General features: G+C 40.7%; 1 protein-coding gene across 10 annotated transcripts in view; it reads left to right on the top strand.

The window, feature by feature from the left end:
* The window catches only part of NELL1 (neural EGFL like 1), a 298939-nt gene that overhangs the window by 13874 nt on the left and 262271 nt on the right, over positions 1 to 22794 (top strand). For all 10 annotated transcript variants that reach the window (XR_010831634.1, XR_010831632.1, XR_010831633.1 and 7 more), the window contains exon 3: positions 11365 to 11515. Coding sequence is in view for 7 of the 10 variants with exons in the window: in XM_013177634.3 (XP_013033088.3) it covers positions 11365 to 11515 (151 nt within the window). In the remaining 3 variants the exon portion in view is untranslated. The remainder of the gene's footprint in view (positions 1 to 11364; positions 11516 to 22794) is intronic.

Raw genomic sequence — 22794 nt, 5'->3', positions numbered from 1 at the left:
GACGCTGCGGGTCTGGGCTGCTGGACGGGCGCTGGGGTAAAGGAGAGGAAATGGAGCGGTGCTTGGCTCTGTGGAATGAGCACTTCTCAAAATGCAGAGGGAGGGAAAAGCAGTGCTGAAGAACTGGGTTCTCGCTGCAGGCCATGAAGGCAAGTGGCCCTTTATGGGTGCTTTTGTCCCCAGGAGGGGACTTCTAATTTTCAAAACAATTTGAACGGAAATTTATTAATACCTATTTGAGAGGAGTATTTACGTTTGTTCTGCTTGATTAAATTAGTTCTAAAGAGAGCTACATCTTTTGCCTGGAAAGACATGATGCTATTTAAAATTACTGTCAGAGGAATGTAATGATGATGATGATTGTTTTTTAAGACTTTGTGCCTTAAAAAGGTACACAAAGGCAGATACAATCAGGCTAAATGCAAGAGCCAGGCATGGACCACTTCCCGTGGTGAAAAACCCTGCTGCTTACAACTAACTATCAAGAATAAAAATTAGATGCTACTTGAGGCCTCAACCTACTCCTTCTATGCCAAATTTTAGATTAATCTTGCCACCTGCAGTGTGGGTGTATAAATGACACGAGGGGGACGTTTTTTTCTCTTATTTTTCATTTCTGCCACATAAATGGTGTGCAGTAATCATATCATACTGTGCTGGTTTGTGGCATTATATCATGTGATCGCCTTGCATTTTGTAGCCTATTCAATGATATAAAATGCGGAACATTAGAATTTTTTTTAATAAACGGACAAAAAGTGCTTTTGGCACCTGGTGTCCACTGAAACATTCATCTAAATTGATAGTTATGTAGGCTGTGTACCTGCTAAAATGAGAGAGCTGATTCTGTGGTTCTGACAACAGAGGGATCTGTGATCATTGATGTGACTGCGGTACTTGACAATAAACCCAATAAACCCTGTGGCTGAGCGCTGGTGTTCTTGCTTCCCCAAAATCTCACATGGCAGTCGTCTTGTCCCCCATCCTCCCACCCAGCTTGATAGTGTTTCTTGTACATAGTTACAGTTGTGTCTCCCATTGATCCACCATGCTATAAATAGGAAAAAATAGTATAGGATTACTTTACTGAGCCCAAGCCCCCCCCGAGCATCCGGGTGACTCCTCCCTCTGAAGCTGGGAGTTTTCCACTTGGCATCAGTGGGAACAGGCACCTCCTGCAGCATACAAGTTTCTGTTGTAAAGCTTTGTTGTGTTTCTTGCTCCCCATCACCCCCCCCTTTTCTTTTTCTTTTTCTTTTGTAACCCATAAGGCAGCAAAGACTCTCAGAGTGCAACAAGCATAAAACTGAATCTCAGAGGTTAAATGCTCATTGTTTCTATGACGAAAGACCATCTACAGATGGCATACAGACCTGCCTCTGCTTCTGTCTCTCCACTTTGGCTCATTGTGCATAACGATATTGAAATTTTAGAGCCCGTTCTTGGGAGTAGGGAAAATAACCAAGCCAAGATGTGTGGGAGGAGAGTGGGCTTTATGCTTGTGTGTCATGGTTTTTCTTGGTCTGTGGAGGTCTCCACAGATAGTCATCATGCTGTTTAGAAAATGAAGCAGCACAGCCTTAAAATGTGGCATCTAGAGAATAATTTAGTAAATGCTGATGATTTGGAAACCTCACGTACTACACTTTATCTCAAGTCTTTCTTTTAAGGGAATCTGCTGACAAGTTGAGGGAGCAAGGCTCTGTGCAGTATTGGTTACAGTCATCATCTTACGAAAATAGGGGAAGTTATTTAGGTTTACTTCACTGTAATTAATTATGAAGCCAGGAAAAAAAGTTCCTTTTTTTATAATAGCATCGCCCACACATTTAAAAGTCACGGTCCTCTGTGTTAGCCTTTTGTTCTCTGATCCCGGCAGTGCTTTTAATGCTTTTTGATGTCTTGTGAGTACCAGCTTTCAGATGGGATATTCTGCTTTTCTAGCTTTATGCCATCCTAATTGTTTCAAAATGTAGTCATTAAAAAAAAAGTAAACATTATTGCTGGTGTTATTGCTAATGGCAAAAAATGCAAAAAAGGGGGACACATGTGGTGGTTCTATTTAAATAAAAGCTTATTTTCAGAAACAAAGGCTTATGGAGCAAAAGGGAGCTGTTAGTACCCCAAGCACGTTTGCTGTTACGGATGAACCCACAGCGATGGATGCTATCAAAGTTGTCATATTTTATTCATGAGTTGTGGTATGCTTGGATGAAATAAGAAAAGCAATGCTCCAAATCATAATTATGGTGTAAAAAGATAAAACAGTTATTATTGTGACATTTTTGAAAATTCTTAAATCTCTCAAATAATTCATATAAAACTTGTGGAGAATGACTAAGTATGTTAACTGTGGCTACGATTCTTTGTTGGGGGGTTGTGTGGAACACTTCACAGAGGTGGAATTTATACAGATTTGGGGAGAATATATAAATGTGTGCTTATATGTGTTCCAAGAAACAAAGACAGCTAGAGTATTGAATATAAACATAATTGTAAAGAGGCTGACAGCTGAAATTATACTTCAGTAGAGAGGGGCTTTGACAAATGTATTATGCCCCATGTTATTATCACGCAGTTAATAAATAAAGCAGACACCCAGAATTTAATTTTCTTTAGCAATACCGCGGAAGTGATTTTTCTGAGGTAAAGAAAACAGAAGGGAAAATTAATTCATGAAACACATTTGGTTAGTGTTTGTACAAATTGCAGAGAGAGAATAAGGAAAAAAACCCATAAGATTTGAGTAACAAATGAGCTAAATGTTTTAAAAGTAATTAAACAACTGTTTAGAGTGTCACATCACTGGAATTTTTGAACCATGAGCGCACATCAGCATATGCTTACTTTGAACTTTACGGATAATTTCATTGCCTTGAGTTGGGTTATTCTTGTGTTATGGACTGGAAATCGGGAGCTCTGGGTAGGTGTAGGCAGGTCTGTTAGCTGCCATAAGCAGCATTAGGCGTTGTAATCTCTCTCTGCACATGAAGAAACTGAGTCAGAGGTTGCTGAAACTTCCCTGTTGACGAACTACTGAATTCTGGTGTTTTGAAGTGTGTCTTTGAGAACACAAGTCTTCAGCAGGGAGGCAAATTCTGCTTTCTTTGTGGCCCTGCTGAGCTAGACTGGGATTCTCAGCACAGCCAAAATAATTTAGGCATTTTGGCCTCTTCTGCTTCTCTGGGATCTGGTACTTAAAATTCCTTTGAACGCCTAGGTTCTGGGTTACCTGTGACTCTATCTGTCACGTTCCTGTTAAACTTTGGAACCCTAATGCAGGTGTACTTGATACTATTTATTTTTAACGCCTTGTCACAAAGTATGAGCAGCGTTAATTATCACCTCAAAGAAAGAAGAGTACTAAATGAGAAACCAGAATTATTACATATAGCTTAAAAATACAAATAGATCGTTCTCTGTACAGTCTATCAACAAAGCTGAAATTTGTTTCCAGATTACAAAGCACTAAGGGTTATAGTGGGAGTAAGGTGGTCCAAGCTGCAGTTATTTGTAAAACTTACCTTCTGTGTCTGATTTTTGGTTCTAGATGCTCCTCACCTTCTGGTACTGTCTTCACTTAGATGTAAACTTGTTCTAAATACGGCTGAAGAATATGTTTGTCAAGTTCAGTATATGTTTGCATTTTTTAAAAATCATTTCTGATTTGTTGGGACTGTGATTTTGAGCTTATCTGAAAGTGTTTTGTGGAAGGGGAGTAAAAATTGCTTGGGTTTGCTTTTGCACGAAGTCAGAACAGGAACAGTATTTTTAGGTGGCTCATTATCTTGTGTGGCATTAGCATTTAACATACTCTAAAATAAATCCCTGAAATGGACAGTGCTTCTGCAAAACAGCCAGCGTTTCGGTAATGAGTCTTAGGAATTACTGCTCCTTCATGCTAACGTTGCAGACAGTGCTGCTGGCTCTGTTCAGACTTCTCCTCATGACTGGATTGCTACTGTAATCCTTACTTTTTTTGTTTAACTGTGGTTATTTTCAAAGTTTGAAAATAGCAACCTTTACCTTCATAGTCACAGTGATGTGACGTGCTAGCTAATATAGATAAACAGTGGAAAAGAAGTTATAATCAGTGACTCCTGCACTAATTAACTAACAAGGCATGTAATTTGATTAACTCACATGATTTAAGAGCAGATGATGTGCTGTTAGCAGTAGCGTAACTTCTGGAGCATTTCTACCAGCACCAGAATAAGCAGTTAATTTAAGGGATCATCCACTTGTAAATAGTCTTGATTTCAGCACGAGTCCCTCGAGGAAACAGCTGAGCCAACTTGAGAAGGCGAGCCTGAGCCTAGTAGCTGCTTAAAATGAACCAAGGGAAAGGGGCTGCCCGAGCAACAGGTGATGTGTAGCGCTCCTCACGTTGAGCAGCGTGGCTGTTCGCGTCAGGAAGCCTGGGGCAAAGCCAGTTGGCTCATTCAGGTTGTCTGCTTTTGCTCTGTACAAGCCACCTGGTCTGAAGACGGTGTCAGTTGCTGTGTGATACACGTGCCCGGGCCTGCTGCTCATGCGTCTGTTGCCACAGAGACAACTCCAGCACTTGCCTTGGTTGTTTGGTCTGTCTGGGTGGAAAGACAAGGGCCCTGGAGATAGGAAGCCCATAGGTAGCAGAAGAGGGAGGGCAGCCCCTGCAGTGTAGGCTTTGCTACCGCTCTCTGCTGCCCTGCTTTCTCTGTCCCCTAGAGGACCTTGTTTTGGCTGGGACTTGAGGAAGCAGGTGGCTGCCTTCTCTCATGGCACGTATTCATTTCCAAGTCTTGTGCAGTATCTGGTGCTGTGCTTGCTGTGGAATGCTCAGTTTTCTTGGTTCAGTTTGAAATGCTGATAAAACAAACAAGAGACTTAGACTTTCTGACAACTACCTTATGAACTGCAGTGTGGTCATTCTAGCCAGTGCTGAAGTTGGGCCAGCTTTCAGGAAGTGAAGAGCCTGACATTAAACTCCTAAATCAACTAAATTATTGCTGGGGAAGAAATGGTGAATTGGTAAGCAGTCCGTGATTTTGGTAGCCACTCAAAAATCTGACTTTTAGAACTGGGTTTGCAATAGCTTTGCAAAAAGAATGGAATATCTATATAACTTCAAATGCTAGATGAATGTTGTTAGGTGAGACCTAGTCATAAAGTAGTTTACAAACGTACATCACCATGACAGCAATATATGAACACTTACTGCTAGGGTAGTTTTGCATCATGCAAAAGGAGAGTTTACTTTGAATTGTATTGTTTTCCCACCTTCTTTAGCAGAACTGCTTTTGCTGTATAGTCATGGGAACTTACCTTTGTAACATTAGCTATTCACCCTGGTAATTGCTCCATCCTCTAATTTAATGAAAACCCATTAAACCGAAACAATAATTAAAATGAGACATCATCTCTGTAGGAGGTTTGCATTTTAAAATCACCAAGCATTTCACTGCAGATGGATCTTATTCTTGAGAAACAGTGTTTGAAGCAACATGTAAAAAGTGATTTATAATGAATAATCATAATTTAGAAAGCTGTGCTGTTGAACATAATTTCCTACTGTTTATTACTGACTCTGAGTGGAGCTTGTAAGGCAGAAGCAAGCAGAGCATTTAGAATGACTTTTCGTGCTGGTGGGAACACCTAGAAGCAAAGAGGTACTGGTGAGAGAACATCCTGCCTACTTCGAGCCTCTCTGGTAGCATAGTTTTGAAGAGCAGGGAGGGGATTTTTGACCCCTCCCCGGGTTACTGGCAGGGGTCCCTGGGGAGCAGCATGGTGCCTGCTCAGCACCCGCACACAAGCGTGCGTTTGTTTTTCTCCCCTGCCTTGGAAGCAGTGCGGGCGAGCAGCAGGCATGCTGCCGGCTCTGCGCGCAGGTGACAGCCAAGCACGCTGCTGCGCGGCCAGGGGCTCTGCGGCACCGCGGGGCTGTCTCGGGCCCTAGCGCTGATAGCCGAGAGCTTCCAAGGTGCTCTGAGGGATTCGTGCCTCTCTGCCTGTTCCCGTGACAGGAGTATATTGCCAAGTCTTGCCTTCTGTTGGCATGTGAGGAGAAATGGTGTGAATCTTCCTCCTGCAGCTTCAAAAAAAAAAAAAAAAAAAAAAAAGCTGTTGTCTAGTGAGAACTGCATTTTGCCCTTGCTAGGCAGGGAAGGACAACTACCTGAAGGGTCTTTCTGCTTGGCAGTGAAATGACTTCTTCCTGAGGAGGATCCCCATGGCTGCTGTTAGCATCCTTCAGTAGACTTCTGGATCAGTTTGTGGCCTGTCTGGGCCGAGGAGAGGTTTTAGAGGAGCAGGAAGCAATGGGCATCAGGGGCTCTGGACCAGTAGTGTGTGGGGGTGGTTTGTTTGTTTTGTTTTTGTTTTTGACCATTTGTTAGAAAGAAGAATTGCGTGGACCGATGTGCAGAAAGGAGTCTGTGCACTGGATCCTGCTTGAACATGGAAGCTTTGATGAAGCTCCTGCCTTCATTGAGAAAGGTTTTGTTACCCTGTCTTGTGTTTCCATCCTGGGCAACTTCTGGAAATGGCCTACGCTTGTTTTGGATCCCATTTCTGCTCTGTTCCATTTTTGGAAAGCTGGTGTCTTAAAAATTGAGCACTTTTTTTTTTTTTTATTCCTTTATGGGGAGATTTAAGTCTTACTGGATCTTGCCAATAGCAAGGTAAAATCCAATATGTTGCAATATTCAGTTCTCTAATGGCTGTCACTGAGATCTGGATTCTCTGTTGTAGGGTTAATTTCTACTTGCTTGGCTGGTGTGACTGTGCAAAGGCTATTCTGAAAGTGTATTTAAACACCTAGCTTTGAAATGATTGAAGTTAGCAATAAAGCACTGTGTTTTGCGTTCCCTACCAAAGTAAGGAAGTAAAAGGAAAAAGTATTCAAGCAGGCTAGTTAATGCTGAAACATATCTATTGTTTCAGAAAATATGATCTGGTTTAGAACTGAATTTCAGCATTTTCCCCTAAAGGAAACCTTTAGTAAAGAATAATGATTTCTCGTCTGGATTGGGATTCAGCTTGCAAGAACAGATGTATATTTTTCATTGCTTAAAACTCCAGCCCAAATGGTCACATAATTCCCTTCCCCTTCATACCATGGATTATTGACAGTGACATCCAAGTAAGCTTGGCAAGAACTTTGCCTACTTTCTTTGCATCATTTTTTTTTTTCTTTCTCTGACTGCTTTTGTCAGCTTCTTTGGGGTGTTTGTTTTCTTGCCCAGTTTCCAGTGGAGCTGGAGCCAGCATCTCCCTCTCTCCTACTTGGGCCCTCTAACTCAATCGAAGCTACAAGTGACAGAAGTCTGAGGATTTAATTCTTAGTTCCCTGAGCTGGTGATATGTAGAACAGTGGAAACCCACAGAAAGATGCAAACTGAGGGCAAAAATCAGCTTGCAAGAGCTGATCTCAATCCTGAGTAGTGAAATAACGGGAACTGGAGTAACCCATGTCTGATTCAGGCAGGTGGCTGGGCGTGGGAGCTTGCTGCCATGCAGCAGGCGGCTGGCAGCTGCCTCCGCTGATCCCAGCCACAGTCCCGGTGCCGGATCCTGTCCTGGCTCCTTCTGGCCTGGGTAGGGCTAGGCTGGGGCTGAGCCAGCTTGTGGGGCACCGGGCAGCCAGGGAGGCACGGCTGTGTCCCTGGGGATGGCACCCGCAGGGACGTGCTGGGCATAGCTGGGTTGGCTCTCCTGGCACACTGTGCACGCTTTGTGTTTGGTGCTTCTTCCTTGGACCTGTGGTTTACATGGCAGGGAGGAGGTATGAAATCAAACAGTGGATACGCGCTTTCTTTGTCATAGGGGTGTCTTCTGCTTCTCTGTTTTGCTGAAGGTAGAAAGTTTACTTGATGCTCTGGATGATTTCTATCTGTCGAACTTTAAAATAACTGTGCAAGCTTGGTTTTTTTTTTTGCTTGTTTTCTTTTAGAAACATTCTACTATGTTTAAAAAAACCCTCCAGACAGTCAGTATTTCAGATTAAGAAAATATAATCACATAGAAGGGCATATGAAAGTCGTATCTACTTTTATTTATTTATATTATTTATTGCTGAGATTGTATTATCATTCAAGCATGAAGCGGTGTTTCATCGAAGATTACTGTATAAACCTATATTGTTCTATATTATGTAGGAAATACGGCATTTCATTACAAGCAGACAGTTATTTTTATAGACAGTATAAAATGTATTTTCCCCCTCAGGCACCTGCAGTGAGGAGGTGTATCCTTTCTCAGGGTGGTAGTGTTGTTGTTTTTTTTTTTTTTTTCAAAGCATGAAAATCAACTTGCAAATAGAAAGCTCTTACTCCAAGTGGATCATAACTTCCAGTTCATGAGTATGGTACTTCCTGCAGAAATCAAGCAGAACACAGCCCAGTGACATACCAGGAGGTGGTGCAGCACTGCCGGAGAGGTGCCAGGGGGCTCTCATGGGGCAGGGGACTGGGGCCGATGTGGAGCCACCTGGGCCCTGTCTTCGATGAAGCTTCATGCAGCTCCAGACTGCGAAGAGTGCGCTTGGCACCCCAGCAGCCGCCCGTCACCTCCATAAAGCCCCATGGAAGCAGATTTCTACATCCTTGCAAACCTCCGTGGGCTCCTCTGCTCACAAATCCAAGTGCCAGCTATTGCGTTGCATCTGCCACATCACTGCAGAATTGCTGGGGAACCCCCCTAGTTGCAGTTACTGAGGTTTCCTTATGTTGAAGTCATCTCTGCTGGGGTTTCTACCCCTGCGAGTGTGGTTTTTTGGCTGTCCAGCGAGGGAATGTTCCTGTGCACTGGGACCTCCTTAGCCTGGCAATGAGTAGAGCTACTCCAAATGAGTAGCACTGGATTTAGAAACATGTTAATTTTAAAAAGCCCAGTTAAATAACCACCTTCTTATGGATTATATTAGAATAGTGTTGCAAATCAGGACCTAAGTAATGTTTGCTGTTTAGTGGTTTGAACCCAAGATTCTGGAACTTGACGATTGCAGATCTATGGCATATACTGATTTTAACCAACAGAGAGCTAATGGAAGGTGTATTTATGCTGTGTTAGGACTGTGAACTGGTCTAGAATATAACATGGTATTTCAAAGTATGTTTCTAATTGGAGTAGTCAGTGCTTTGGTTATTCAGTGGTGATTCTGACGAAGGAGCCCTAGGTTTTTTGTAGAAGGTTGGGTGGATAGATGAGGGGATGTGGCTTTATAACTTGGTCCCTTTGTGATGAGAAAATGCTGGATTTTTTGCAAGGCTTGACTGAATTTTTTACATGTATGTTTCACTGACAGCACTGCCTATGTTTTCATGTGAAAATTTTTTTGAGAACTTCAAATAAGCAATATTTTATTTCTTATGATTGTAAAACTTAAAGAAAATAAAAAAAAGGAAAAAAAACCACAAGATTTTGTAAGATATAAAGGTTCTTAACATTCAAAACAAGAATAACTCTCCTCAGCTCTCAGTATTTGGAAATTCTATCTCCGAGTCTCAGTTGCATCTTGGTACTTGGTTATCTGTCTGTGTAGATAGCCGACTGTCTGTGTGATTTAAATTGGAGTCATTTACAGCCAAAAGTGAGTTAAGTTAGTGGGGTAGAGAGTACGCTTACCTGTTCAGTGTAATAGGGGAGAACTTCCTGATTTATGAGACACAGTTCTGTGTATCCTGTCAGCTGTTCCAAAGAGGACTAGGCAGTATTTATGACCACTAATAAGATCTGCTAGGTAAGGTAGGTGAGGATAATGATACAGTTAATGAAATCTTGTAGGTGAATGCAAAATCTACTCTTCTGTGCTGGATACTTTCTTCTTCTGTTCCCCTTTATGTTGGCTGTGGAAACTATTTCTGTTCTCTGAAGCTTTGTCCTCTTATGATACAAGTGGCATTGGAGAGACGAATAGCTTGATGCTGTAAAGTGGACCTTATATTTATTTATCAGGTGAATTTGAGCCTCTGGCAAAGATTTTCTGGTGATTTTTGATGTCTAATTTGCAGTACTTTTCAGAGGTGAGCTTCTCAAAGCACAAGTGTGTTATGCATTCTGAGTGTGTAGGCTCATTTGAAGGGCTGTAAGCTGTGCGGAAGAAATGGAGACACCCAATTACAAAACATGCTTGAATACTTTTTCCTTGGAGTTTGGTTTCAGTCCATGGCATTCCCCCAGTAGTCTGTATTTCTGAGTTTCGGGCAGTTTTCAAGCCAGTCTCTTCTCTTTCAGTCTGCAAAGCCTCACTTAATGATACTTTTTTTTTTTTTTTTCCCTCCCCTGCAGTGGAATTCTGAATTGTAAATCTCATCACTCCTTTGTGTGTTATGGCATTCATGCTGGGCCAGATTCTCAGGATTCAGCAGAGTTATATGGTTTTCTGCCAGCTGAGAATGTGTGTTGGCATTTCTGGCTTCAAAGTAAACCTTTCTGAAGGAAGCGCACTGGGCTTCTAATTGATTGTGACATCCAGAAACTGCGAGTGGCACAGGTCTCGCAAACGTGTGACAAAGGCCCAGCATGCAAAACAAGGCAAGGGGTGGGAAGGTTGAAATGCTGTGATTTCTCCTTTTTGTCATTAATCATCAGTGGTGGCGATGGTACATTGCAAATAAAAGGATGAAATAAAAATGAATGTGTTGGGAGACAGTGCATTTGAATCTTAGAAGATCAAATATGAGAAGGCATGCTGCCGCTTGGACATCAGCAGGGTTAGTGAGGCTGAAATATTTCTGGATCTGCCCGGTCAGACTGTAGTTTAATAAATATTGCATGAGCTGTCACGCTTTGCTTGTTTAAACTGAGAAATCCCTGAAACGGTAGCAGATTGCAAGCGTGTCTTGTATTTATTTCTTGGGCAGAAGCTCAGCCATATAGCATTATTAGCAATAATACATCTCTGCCTTACACAGTGCAAGGACAAGTTTCCTCTGATGTGCGATGGAAAGATGGTAACGGACTTGGTGGTAAAAACTGAAACTGGAGCTTAGTGAATTGTGTTGGGAGAGGCAGTGCCTGAGATTTCTCAGAGTTTAGGAGCCCATTTATTTGACTGCAGCACACCTTCTTTACAACAACTTAATCTGCTCACAGCAGACACAAATGGTTCAGCATCCCATTAAAAATTGTCAGAAAATCAGTAGCTGACCAGTTGTGAACTTGTCAAAGTGACAAGCGGGAATGCTGACGGAGGCGACATTGGGGTTTTTGCACTAAACAACTGCAATGGTGATGTGTGGTAGGTGACTCTCAAAAATGAAAAATGTCGATGGCAAAATGAAAAATGTAATCTGAATCTTTCTGACTTAGCACTTCTACTGGACTGTTGTTGCCACTCTCCTCCCCTTTTATTTATCTATTTTTTTTGAATAAAATTCTTAGATATAGAAAGAGAAATCCATGCAGCGCCCCATGTGAGTGAGAAGTTAATTCAGCTCTTTCGGAATAAAAGTGAGTTCACGTTTCTGGCCACCCTGCAACAGAAGGCATCGACTTCTGGAGTTATACTGTCCATCCGTGAGTTAGAGCACAGGTAAGAGGAAATTATTTCTCTCTAGTAGTTGCAGTCTAAACGGTATTGAATGCTCAGTACTCCGTTGTGACTGTTGAAATAGTAGGTTTATAATCTGACATGTAAGTTAAAGCCTCTTGATGTAATTTGCGACTTGCTAGTTTTTCTTATTTATTTTTTTTAACAGGAGGAATGCATTATTTATGTATTCTGGTCTGTAAAATAAATTAAGAAATAAGATCAAAACCACATTGCATAGACAACATGCATTTTGGAAATTGCAAACCTCGTAATGCAATTTCTCTTATTTATCATGTGCACTCTGGAGTTTGCTTTTTCATAGAAGTTAAACTTGCATTCTCATGTTTTTCTGTGTTTTTAAAAATGTTTTAAAATAATGTTTGCTTTTTTTGAAATTCAGCTCTTATGCTATATTTCAAACCTGTGCTTCCATGTGGCGATGTGTATGTTTGCTTCCTGGCATGAATACAATATATTCTTATTTTGTGTGTGTGTTTTTTTTTTTTTTTTATTGCCAGTGTTGGAGAAAAAGAAGAGGTCATTTTCATTAGCTGTTATAGTGGCAGACATCAGTTTGTTTAAAAACAACAACAAAAAAAAAAACACACCAAAATTATACCTTCTATTATAGGTCATAATGATTTCTCCGATGTTTTGATGTTTCAAACTGTGTGTTGTGTCAAATAGTCTCCTGCTATCTTGAACTTCTAACTTTGGAAAAATCAGTTTGCCATATTAACGGATTTTTTTTTCCATTTTTCATTTAAGAAAGAGTACGCTGAGGATAGCCATTGATACAGTGTCACATTTGGGGACACATACATGTACTTGTCAATCCAAGGTCATTCTAGACAGGCAATATTATACAATGCAAGGCACATAGTTTTTAAATACGGCCTCTACTGAGTTTAGCTGCTTAACTTGTCTCTCTTGGCAGTCAGAGACAGCGGCTGGTAGAGAGATGCACTGTGCAGGAGTAATCTTGATTGAATAAAATGCACTGCTGATGTCCTTGGCCCTGAGGTTATCTCTAGTATTTCGTATTAATAGACATCCATTTAAAACTATGTATAGTTGAAGGATTGGATGCTAGTCTCACTTAAATCTTTGTACTTGTATGCAGGAGCCAAAGTAGTTTTAAGTCTGTGTAGTTCTGTGTAATCGCCAGAACAGACATGGCCAGCTTTGCTAATGACTGCTCCTACATTCTGAAAGTCAGATGGATTACTGCAATTATCCGTCTTTTCCAGGCTTACTGTGTATCACTTAAAACAGACTCATTGTTTCTTTCCCCAGTGTCTTAAGTTGCTACTTGAACCTTGATAAGGATAGTGCTTCCAGACGCGTAGGTCTGAAATGACAGAAATTAAAAAAGTGGAAGAAAATGGGGAAAAAAGCTTTTTAAGGCTGGAAAAGAAGAGTAGAGAACAAAGATTGGGGGCACCGCTGAAAAGTACCCTGGTTACATTATAATCAGTGTAATGGCAGAACATTCAGCTTGTTGTTGTTTTTATATTTTTGGGTGCACCAGCTGCTCAGGTCACTCTAGACTTCAGCCTCACATGTGAGCTGAAATGTGCCCAGGCCACTGACGCACTGGTAAACATTCAAAAAAATTGTTGCTCTATTTAAATTACTGTTGCTCAATCAAAATTACTGATTTTGATAATTATTTTGATAATCTGTTCATGTTCTTTTTTAAGCTTTTTTCATCCTTCTATGTGTCTATGAAAATAGACAGTACAAAGAGATTAGTTAAAAAAAAAAAAAAACACAAAGATTGTTACATTTCAGTGTGATTAGGACCTGTGAGAACAAGTGTAAGGGTATCTTATTACTTAACCAGTATAGTTTTTGACCATGGAAAATCCAGTAACTTTCCTCTGATGTACAAAATAGGAAATATTTTAGTTATGGCATAGGGACTTTCAACTTATTAGTATACCCCAAATTGCACAATTAAAAGTTTGAGAGTACAGGACATGCAGGAGGTCAACAAGACCTGAATAAAAGCAGCAGCTGTGTTAGTTGTTGGTACAGGAGTTCATACCTTATGCAAGACCTTTTTTTTTTTTTTTTTGCACACAGGTTTAGTAGTTGGCATAGATATTTCATGGACTAAAACCTATTTTATATATAAATATATATAAAATCTAAGTTACATGTGCCAGCATAAGTAGTTCAGAAGGCTGTTTTGCATGATGTTCAGAGTGGAGATAATCACCATAAGGTACAAGAGAAAACTTTTTGCCTTTCTGTAGTGCATATTAGCAGGAGTTTGTTCTTCATAAATAGCATGGAACTTTGAAACCAAGATATCTACGGTGTTTTAGAAATACGTAGGTAAATGGATCTTAAATCTTTACAAATAACAAACAGAAATTGAATTTAAAAGGTATTAAAATAAGATGAAAACACCTTTCCTCGAAGTCAGTCATTCAGATAAGCTGTTTTGTTATACTAAGTGGGTATCTCTCAACATTTAGAGAATAGTTGTTAATTTATATGATCCTTTGATGGACAGGATTTATATTGCATAGAAGATGATAAATGCGTCTTTGTTAATATTTTATCTTGTTGAATCAGCTTGATGATAAAGATTTTGTTTTCATGATCCAAATGTATTAATATACAGCTTGGGAAATGGAAAGCTTAATTAACACAGATTAAGTCTAATTGAACAGTCTGTTAGTATGTGCAGACTGTACTAGTTACCTGGAATACAAAGGGAAAATCTGCAGATTATGGTTTTTTTTTCTAAATTTCAGAGAACAAAATGTAATACAAGATGTAGAAACATGTTACTTGGGGATGCAGAAACTATTATCTTTGTTGGATAACTATGCTAGCTTTTTCTTTCTTGAAGATCTCGGTGAGATATTTTGATCACAGCTTTTGATTCCTTCAACCACCAAGAAGCTTGGAAAAGACCATTGAGATACTTGAAAATCCATCCATAAAGAGTCCTTATTTGAACAGTGATTTAGTATAGTTTCACCCAAAGTTGTATGTTTGCTCCTTACATGCTTTGGTCTTGCATGGTCCAAAGCCCCATAACATAAATTAAATGGGAGTCAGCATTGCCTCTGAGCTGTTTACTCCCTGGACTGGAGGCACAGTCATAGCTCCATCCTACTGCTGTCCAAGATGGGTGTCTGGAGAGATCTGTCAAGGATGCTCGGTTACCCAGGCTAGTGTCCTTCTGGCCGTCACCAAAGGAGCTGACTATGATTTCCTGACCTCTCGGGGGCACAATTTAAAAAGAATTGGCTGCTGTAATATTTTTTTCTTGCTGCTGTGAAAATTTTGGCCACAAATACTAGTAATAAAATAATTAAAAAAAAAAAAAAAAGCTATAAACTTTTCATTTAATACCGGATGACTGAGTGGGCAAATAAAGCATTTGTTTACTTACAAGACACCAAGAATGTACAAAATGAAGAGTTTTGGTGCTTGGAAAGAATGGGTAAGGCACCCAATGAAAACAGTGAGCATGGGTCTGTGTTACTGGCCATCCCACTGACTAGCTTATAACATTTTCAAATGATTTACTGCCAAAGTTTTCAATAATAATATTTTAATGGGTTTTGTTCTGTGTTGAAGAAACTACTATTCATGTCATAGGCCTTTTTGGCCTTAAGGTATCAGGGAGGTTTGAGTCCAGAACACTTTTTTTTTTTTTTTTTTTTTTTTTACTGTTGTACAGATCTGAACCTTCTCAAATCACATGGGTAGAACAAATACACATCCCCTGTGGTTCTGGTACTTGCCTGAAAGGAAGCAAGAGGAAACAGTCTTGACTGAACGTTACCCATGAGGTGGCAGCTGGCAGCCAAGCTGTTATCTGGTTGTGATGTGGGAGGTAATAACTCTGAATCAGATTTTCTAACCTTTCATCAGGCAAAATTCCCTTTTGACTTTTTGAAAGTAACCTGTCAGGTATTTGCTTGCTCTGTAACAAGCTGCCCTCCAAAGAAAGATGTTCTTCATAACCGTTGGTTTTATTTTTTTGGAAAGCAGAGAAGTTGGACATTGTTATGCAGAGTGAGTGAAAATAAACTAGTAAGCAAGTAAGGAGCCATTGCCCAGGAGTTACTCATGAGAAATAAAATAAAACTCTTATTGACCTTCTCCTCAAGGTCTTGTTATACACATTTTTCAAAGTCTCTGAGTCTTGAGTGGAACTTAGTTTCTTTACCCCCTTGCCTTCCCACAGAACCTATTGTTGCTTTTGTCAGTCAACTAAAGAAGCTGGAAGAAAAAACAAACAACTTTGTTGTACTATTTTGTGTGTGTGTGTCCTGGGTCTCTCTTCTCTCTTTGCTTTATGTTTATCAGTACTAACTTTCTGTCCACGTGTTATTTCTGTAGGGTTTTCAGAATTGAGAGTTCCCCCCACCTCATGACAGAACTAGAGAGTGAGTTATGAAATGGATGTTTCTATGATTGTCTGACAGGGAGCACTAAAAACTTTTTTTTTTGTTTTTATTCTTTTAATTCTTTTTTATTCTTTTAATTTTTTAACATGAACCTATGCCTAGGAACTGACCTTCAGAAACTTTGTCATGGCAGATATTTGGAAAGTTGCAAGCTAATTGTACTGCTAGAGTGAAATGGATTTATTGAGTGGAGAATTTGGCCCTTCAGTATGTACCAGCCAGATGTATTGGTATAAATATTCTGAGGGATGCTGATAAATGTGTTAGGCTGGGAGTGAAATATTTTTATTTCTAGCAAGTCAGTTTTGGGTGGGGAGGGGAGACAGGGATGAGACTTCCTAATAAATTAATATTTCCCCCCAGTTACACTGCGAACAGCTTCTCAGACTGTAGAGGAGTAGATAGAAAGCTCTACATTCAAAAATAACAAATGGAAGGCTCCTGGGCCTTCCATGATGTTAGATTTAAAACATAAATGGGAAACAATCTAGTTAAACACTGAAACCTAATTAATGGAAAGAAACCTGTGCAAGTGACTTCTGACCCCAGTTGTAAGCCTGAAAGACTGGATGTACTCCATGCTACATTTTAGATGAATCTCTGCAAGATGTGTATTAGCATAGTGGATTCTGAGATGCCCAGTATTCAAAACAAAGGGAAGGAAAAACTCTGAAAATGCTTCCATTTTACTTTATCTTTTAGGGTTAAGGTCACATCTTCATCAATATTGATTCGTAGAATAGCTAAATTGGCAAGCTGATTAGAGAATGCAAAGATCCAGCTTTATTTCTGTCCCTCTGAACTAGGTAATGTGAAATATGAGAGGCACCTACACACTTTCCCTCGTGCCTCCCAGAGAGACACAAGCAGATGAGTTTGTTTTCTTCCAGATATTTTTTTTTTCCCAAAAGCATTTTAGAGATGCAAGCGGAAAGAGAATTGTGCCCTCCTGCTCCTGTCCTCTGGGTTCAAGTATGCAAAAGAGAGAAGTGAAGCAGAAAAGTTATATTCTATACATGTTCCACTGATTTAAGTGTTGTGAAGGAGTTACTGCTTGAGGAGCTACCTTCCGTCTTGTGGCTCCCTGCTGAGAGCAGGTGTTTTATGTACCATAGGATGGCAATTGTTGTCTCTCAGAAGCATTAACATGCTGCTGATAACCAGCTGTTGAAGCACATTGTTTGGACCTTGTTAGCAATTGAGGCAGAATGGCTGATAGTTGGAAACTCTTTAAAACTGTATTTGGACAGGGCAGCAATGTTGTGGTTAGCCAGGAGCAGGATGTGTGGGTCCCCTTGGAGTCTTCTCCAACATGCCGAATTATTTTGTTTGCTTGCTTTATGATCCTCTGATAGAGGCAAGGCACTGAAATGTTTCTAATTTAGGCTGAAGGCAACTTTCTGCAAACTGCATCCTCTGAATTTTGGCTGCTTGCTGAGAATGTAACTTTCCTAGTTAACAGGAGGCTTAGATGTTCACAGGACATTGTTCATAGAGGGTCACTTTCTTGGTTGGACGCTAGGCAGGCACTGCGCTGTGGACAGGAGAGGGTCACAGTGCCTGCCTGAAGGACTCCCAGATGTGGCAAGCTGCCAGTGCCTTGGTGGCACTGGGGAGAGAGGAGGGGAGGTGGGAAGCTGGTGGGGCAGCAGAGGCTGGGGGTGCCCTGAGCAGAGCTGGGAGCAGGCATATTGCTGGGCCTTAAGGGAGTGGAGTGGGAAAGGTTTTTGCTGGGAATCTAGCAGAAACGTATGGCGCTTGCCATAACACAAGAAATCACTGGAAAGCTGCTGAATTTCAGAGCAAGATCAGAGGGAAGAACCTTCCTTGTAAGCACATAGCAATTAGGACAGGATAATTTGTTTTCAAATATTTTAGTTTGACTCTCAGGTGGCAGATTTCATTAATTTAAAAGGCTATGCTATTCTCTTTTGTTTCATTAAAATCTGGTATTTAAGGATTGTGGGTCTGGGGATCCCCTGAGCTGAGTTCTTGCCGCAGCGGTGGGAGCTGGGGAGGGACTGAGCAGGGTTGCGCTCTGCTTTGCTTACAGCTCTGCTGGGGGCTTTCTGGTCACGCTGGCACCTCCAGGCTTCTGCATACCCACAGTGACCCTTCAGCTAATGCTGCCTTGGAGTCCTGTGGTTAGCCTCAGAAAAATTGGCAGTTCCTATTTAGAAAGTCCTTAGATACAAATACTTCGTGGACTGCAGATGGTCCACTGGAGCACTGGGGAAAATAACCCTCACTCCAGGCATTTTAGGTGATGAGCCCTTCAAGGACCACTTGATTAACCCACAGAGTGCAACTGTGGATTGCATTCCTTGCTACAGACACAGTGATTGTGAGAGTGCTAAGTGACCTGGTTCTGGAGCAGTGATATGTGAAGAAGTAATTCTTCGTTGTTGTTCTTGTCGGGTTTCTTTGCTATCAGATTAGCTCCTCGGGTTGACCTGCCTTAGTGCAACCGAGTGGCTAAATCTGGTGCAAAGTGTAAGGTAGGAATAAGCATGTGAGAGAGCGAGGCCATCCCTTGCGGGGTGGTTACACTAGGCTGCAACCTTTACTGCAAGATCAACACCTGCTTTTTGTGAGGGGACGAAATCAAAATTTCTTCCGTTATTTGGCTGCATGGTCACTTCTTGCAGGAACTTAATTTAGCAAAGATGTCTTGAATATTGTTTTTGTTTATATGTGCATGAGGACTTTATTTATTTATTTATTTTGGTTGTAGCAGCCTAAGGAGTTAGGATTTTACCATACTTCAAATAATGGGCTCTCTTCAGCCCTACTGACTGTGCTAGTTCTGAAGCCTGCTGAGATGCTGTACTATTATCAGGTGCAGTGTGTTACTGCCTACTAGTTTTGCTATGAAACAGGGGAGGGACCATGTCTTTCAGACAGTAGGCAGGTAGGACCCACAGCGAAGACACATGTTTAGGCACGAGAAATGGAAACAAAAATGCATAAGCGCAGTCCTTACAACACATGCCACAAAAATGAGTAGCTGCTTTGTACCTCGAGCTGCATTTTAGCTGGCAAGCAGATGTTGGGGTCACTTTTTTCTTTATCTGATCAAAGAAGAAAGTAAAATTGTATTTGTCTGACTCATGCTTAGTTGCGGGTACACAAATACATATGTTGAACATTGTAAGTGTTCTAATACCTTGCAGCTTGCGTGCCCAGCTGCCATGTAGATTTGTAGAACAAAAGACAAAACGTTTATTACAGCACATGTCGCTTGTGGGTGGTTATTGGTAAGTGTTTCAAGGTAGGCTGATGTAATGCGATTCCCATTGTCCTCGGAGTAATCAGAATGGAAAAAGAAAGATGTTTAATGGACTGGGTTTTGTTCCTTGTATTTGAAATAAAATGATACAAATGTTTGAAAGAATTGTGTTTAGGTAGACAACAGCACAGTGAAGTTGAACTTCAGTGTTTTTAGTTTTTGGAGATTTGAAAGAAATTAACATTTTAACTTTTGGCTTGTATTGGATTTGCTGGTATAGGAGTAATACTTTGGAGTTGTAGGTGATCAGAGTCTTTGTGAAACATGTGGGATTTTGCATTTTCTTTTGTAGAAAGTTAATCTGTTTTTTCAGCAAGATACCTTCACTGTTACAGATGATCCATTTTCTATTCAGCATACCTTTTGTGCTACCTGATGGCAGTCTGATTTTGCTCAGAGGCTTTGATATCAGTACATAATCTCTGCCATTGCACTAAGTCTTTAATGCCACATAAGTGAAGATTTGCTATGCATGGTTTTGCTATGCAGCCTCTCAGTCTGTCCAAATTTAAAACCAGCTGCAGAAGGTAGCTGTGTGGTTTGTGAGTATGCATATGTAGCAGAGGACTAGATCTATACACTTGAGTGTGTAAGAGCATTTCTTGAAAATCTAGTGGTTGACAGTGCTTCAGAGCTTGGGATCTTGATCCTGTCACTTTTTAGTAACTAGGCGTACAAAAACAGTGCCTGTGGAAGCAACAGAGATATTTGCCGTGACAGCTGTACCTTGCTCTAGTTTTTGCATCCTTATAGAACTGTGGTGACAACTGCAAGGTGAGTGTTTACTTCTGTTTGAAGTCAGATGCCTCTCTTGTTTCCGAGGCACTGCTCCTGCTCAGTATGGCTTCATTGACAGTGGTGATAGTCTTGGGCACAGGCCTGCCGGTTTACCTGCTGAATTTAGCATAGCATTGCCAGTGCCTGCTGTCAGCCTGACTTGCTTTCCACCAGGGGAGCATTAGAACAAGATCTCAATTTATTTTCTGCTGTTGTCCAAGCTGAGCCACTTGGCTGCCCAACCAAAATAACAATGTGTGTGCGTACCACTGTGCACGCAGACACAGTGGTCAGGAACACTAAAAAGCCAAAAGCCAATGATCTGTGATTCATCACAGAACCTCTGTAGATAGAAAATCATGCAGTCAGCGTGGTAATGGGTAGAGATTGTTGGCTGTTGTTTCTGAATACATCCAGAAGTGGTTCTGAAAAGATGTTAAAACACAGTCTTGCCTGAAGCCATTTTGGTTACTAAACATCATTAAATGTTCTGATATTCTGCTTGGCATAATGCTATTAAATGAAGAGGTTGCATGCACAAACATGTGCAAAGAGGAAAATGTGTGTAGAAGCTTCCTGAATTTAATTTCTAGTTGTTGACGTCAAATGGGCTGGACTTAAGACTTTGCTTGAATTTGTTTTGCTATTTAAAAAAGAAAAAAGGGGAAAACGAGCACCTTGACCAGACTGACAGAACTTGCCAGAATCTTGTGTTCAATAACATCATTGAACAAGCCTGATTCTTGTTATGGCAGTGACTTTTCCAGCAGTTGAAAGAGCTGATGTTGCAGTGTCGCTGCAGCACGTGCCAGGTGAACGGTGACTCCATCCTTGAACTCCTGTGATTTTTGTGACCTTATCCCATTAAGCAGATGCACAACTGTTTTGACTAGATGATAACCCCAAGTTTGTACATAATCACAGGGATGCCATCTGTGCCTGCTGCCTTGCCCTGGGACATCTGTTCAGTAGCTCTAAGAGCATCTGCTGCAAGTGCTGGTGCTGCTCCTTGAAAGAGGCTGTGGGGCTTCATTTGGCACTTGATCAGGGATGACGGAAGTTGTAAAGTCAGAATGAAAACTCTGCTTTATTTATGTTTGGAAGTGATAAAGGGGAAGATTTCCTGAATGAAATGCAAAAAGTAGTCATGCCTTAGTTCTTAGAGCTCTTATTGAAGCACTTAATCAGGATTGCGCTTACCAGATGGTGCTCTGTCTTCATAGTGCAAAGTTTTAGTGTCTCATGATAGGTGCTAGCGTCATAGGGATTGGAACAAAAAGTGCTGTACGCACTCTAAAGGTGTTCACAAGAACATGTATCCTGGAGCTGTACTCAGGGTTCTGTCTTGTTTGGAATCTGTGAGCCCTCCCTCCTTTGGCCACTTTGACACCCTGAGATCAGTAACATCTTTGAATGAAATGTCATGTTCTTTTGTCACAGGTAAAACTCCCTGCTCTCGTAAATGTGACGAATACATGAATATGTTTCTTTAATGCAGATGATGGATTAAAACAACTCATAAAAAGACTTGGGGCTTTCAGCTTCAGGTTTCTTACATGTTTTTATTTAACATCAATGCTGACTTTTACATTTTCTGGGGTCATGGCATCCACATCATCTGTTTCCAACTTACAGTGTACTTTTAGGAACCTGAAGCCTTATTTCCTCATCTGGAAGTGAAATGAGCTGTCAAACACACAGGTAGATCTTCACTATGATTGTGGAAAAATTAAAGAAAAAAAAAAAGAGTAAACATCAGTAAGTCAGGCATTATTTTCTCCTAAAAATAGCCAGGCATTATCTTCTCATAACAGTACCCTTATGTAAGGTACGTAGGGGTTGAAAAAATTGTCAAGAAGAATTGTAAAGCAACTTTAGTTGATTGTGGAATGATGTCCTTCTGTAAAGCACATTCCACGATCTTAAAATAACCCAGCTTTTTGATATGCATAAAATTCATCTGAACTTAGAAACATGTTTTTGCTTTTTTCTCGTACACATCATGATTTGAATGAGAGGGACTGCTGACAGATATAGAGAAAGGATTCCAATTCTATAATTGTGTAAAAGAAGCCAGTAGTAACCTACATGCTTAGCAAATGCGGATATTACAGCAGTGGAATAGTTTCAGCCAAGGTCATATACTCCTCTGTATTGCTCTTCCATAAACAGTGTTTCTTCTTGATACGTGTGTTCTGAGAATTTAATCTGTCAAAACAGATGTTTCTTTTTAAACAGACATGATCAAAAGTAATAAAATACAAAACATTGAGAAATAACAAATAAAACAAGAAACCATCCCTTTGTGCTAACAAGCTGACAAATAGGTGACTGTCGCACATGTCTCTTGGAAAAGGTCACAACGAAGGCAGCAGGGAGGCTAACCATAGCAGGAAGTTGACACACAGAGATATCTTAGACCCATCCCAGACTTCATGTGGTTGTGATGCAGCAGCAGAACTGGTTGTAACACTCAGCAGTCTCCCTTGGGCTATTGATATGGATCTTATAGCAACATGGAAAGTTCACGCTTGTCTGCTGCTGATGCGTTTATTCAGGCGGTACAAGTGTGGAAGACCAGCATGATTTTTCCCAGACGCTTTAATCCTTTCAGGATCCCAGACTTGTTCGGTTCCTGCATTTTCTTCTTCCTGGTAAAATATTGGGAAGAACCTATATAAAGACGTGCATGTTAGAGACTAATTCATTTTCTTTCCTCTTGTATGGTAGCTTCTGTTCATGCCCCCCCTCCTCCCATTTACCTGGCAATTTAC

The sequence above is a fragment of the Anser cygnoides genome, chromosome 5 (genome assembly GCF_040182565.1).
Source record: "Anser cygnoides isolate HZ-2024a breed goose chromosome 5, Taihu_goose_T2T_genome, whole genome shotgun sequence".
Taxonomy (NCBI): Eukaryota; Metazoa; Chordata; class Aves; order Anseriformes; family Anatidae; genus Anser; species Anser cygnoides.
This window is presented reverse-complemented; position numbering and strand designations above follow the sequence as displayed.